The sequence below is a fragment of the Priapulus caudatus genome, unplaced genomic scaffold, assembly GCF_000485595.1.
Source record: "Priapulus caudatus unplaced genomic scaffold, Priapulus_caudatus-5.0.1 Scaffold1622, whole genome shotgun sequence".
NCBI lineage: Eukaryota > Metazoa > Priapulida > Priapulimorpha > Priapulimorphida > Priapulidae > Priapulus > Priapulus caudatus.
Window position 1 is genome coordinate 32,771 of NW_014578683.1, and position 2,004 is coordinate 34,774.

Genomic DNA, 2,004 nt, shown 5'->3' on the forward strand with positions numbered 1-2,004 from the left:
ATAATAATAATATAATAATATAAGAGGTATTATTAGCTCTCGATTACATCAATGTTGTTCAATACGGAGGAGGTATCACTATAGTGAAATGTGATTCACCATTAGGATATATATGCCCGTGTATGGATATGTTACGCATGTCTGTCCGATAATGTTTTGCAGAGACATTGTTGATGATCCATGCGCAGCATTAATTGACATGCTATCGGATTCTGTGTGTTAAATAGATGTGGAGTGGAACCAGGAAAGGCAGCAGTAAGCCTGGCCCAAGTTGCTCAGAAGTTGTCTGGCGTGGAATTTCGAGGAATACAGTGTTATAACGGGTAAAGTTTGCCTGTTGGTTACACACATTAAAATATACGGTATACGGTATAATGTTATTAGAAAAATATCCATATAGTGGCAGTGCATACATATAGTCAGGAACATATCATTGATAAAATACAGGTAAAACGTAAGTATGCAGACCTGCACATGTAAGGTTATTGTTAAACAGTTGAAAAGAGACAAAAATTAAACATATAATATAAAAATGTATAATTTAAGTTGCTGCTGGTCCTAGTTGAACGTTTGTGAAGGCACCTACCCATGCAGTATGCAAGACAGCACAGCAGAAAAATGAAAACATGTTTGTATGATTCGATGTAGACTGAATCAACACATCCGTGAAGCCGGGGACAGAAAAAATGCTGTGGCTCTTGTTGTAACAAAGACTGAAGACACACTGAAGGTGATGCATCACAGTCATTCACATGTGGAGTTTTACAGTATTTATTATCTACATGCGATTATGTGAAATTTCCAGAAAATTGAATGTTTTGTTCTGTTTTGTAGAAGAATATTTTCTGTTGTCATGATTCAAAATTGCTTTTAATGAATTTCACGTGTTAATTTGAATTTTGTACAAGTTCAGAAGTTAAGAAATCTGTTGATCACCATTAGCATTCTTTGTAGTAGACGTGTGTCCATGTTATAGCCGTGTCCACTAACACGGGTTGCACTGTATTCTGCAGCATTTTAAAGCAGGTGGGATCGAGTGCCCGCTCGTGACTGGAGGTGGAACCGGTACCTACACCTATGAAGCTGCAAGCAGCATTTTCAATGAAGTACAGCCTGTATCTTTGCCACAGTGATGTGTGTTTGTGGGTGTGTGTATGTTCCTCTGTGTGTGTCTGTGTGCCTTTGTGCGTGCGTGTGTGTGCGTGCGTGTGTGCGTGCGTTCATACGTGCATGTGAGTAAGTGTACACGTATGTATCTGTGCGCCTGCATCCAAACCTAGCATCCACCTGTAGTACTACATATCGTTGTGTAAGCCTTGACATCACCGCGCGCTCCTGCAGGGATCGTATGTGTTCATGGATGCAGACTATGGCAGGGACCACGGTTCACCCGTGCACGACTACCTACACACCCTGTTCGTTCTGTCAACCGTACAGAGTGTCACCGTAAGTGTGTGACGTCACGCGCACGATACACGCCGCCCCTCCTCCGTACCGATAGCGAGTGATGTAGATCGTATATGTAACCCATGCAGTGACGTCAAAGGTATTTGCAGCACTTGTGGGTGGATGTGGAGGGATGTGGGAGATCCGGAGATTCTATTTCTGTTTTCATAATTTATGCTTTTCAGAATTTGTAATAGGTTCGTTAACGTTAGTTAGGTAGTTAACGAGCAGAGCGTATGTCCTATTTAGCTCTAATTTCTTGGGAATTTCGTCTCTGGTCCCCAACCATCTCCCTTTCAGTTTTTATGTATCTGACCCCTTATAGATCGAGATGTCTCTGTTTCATATTTGGTGTAAAACATCAGAAGTACTGTGTCAAACTAAGACGGGAAATCGTTACAGTTAACAGTCGGTGTGTTCGTTTTTAGCTCATCTGACATAGTCAGATGCAGCTTGTAGAATCGCATGATCGTCCGTCCGTCCGTCCGTCCGTCCGTCCGTGCGAGCGTCCGTCCGTCCGTCAACAGTTGGGCACAAATCTTAACCGCTCGACGTACG

At 42.4% G+C, this 2,004-nt stretch overlaps 1 protein-coding gene across 5 annotated transcripts in view; it reads left to right on the forward strand.

Moving 5' to 3' along the window:
• Positions 1–2,004, forward strand: part of LOC106817186 (D-threonine aldolase-like) — a 10,674-nt gene that overhangs the window by 3,608 nt on the left and 5,062 nt on the right. For 4 of the 5 annotated variants that reach the window (XM_014821847.1, XM_014821848.1, XM_014821851.1 and 1 more), the window contains exons 4-7: positions 228–323; positions 649–730; positions 1,014–1,115; positions 1,342–1,446. In XM_014821847.1, the coding sequence (XP_014677333.1) occupies positions 228–323; positions 649–730; positions 1,014–1,115; positions 1,342–1,446 (385 nt within the window). The remainder of the gene's footprint in view (positions 1–227; positions 324–648; positions 731–1,013; positions 1,116–1,341; positions 1,447–2,004) is intronic. The other variant, XM_014821850.1, reaches the window with a different exon arrangement.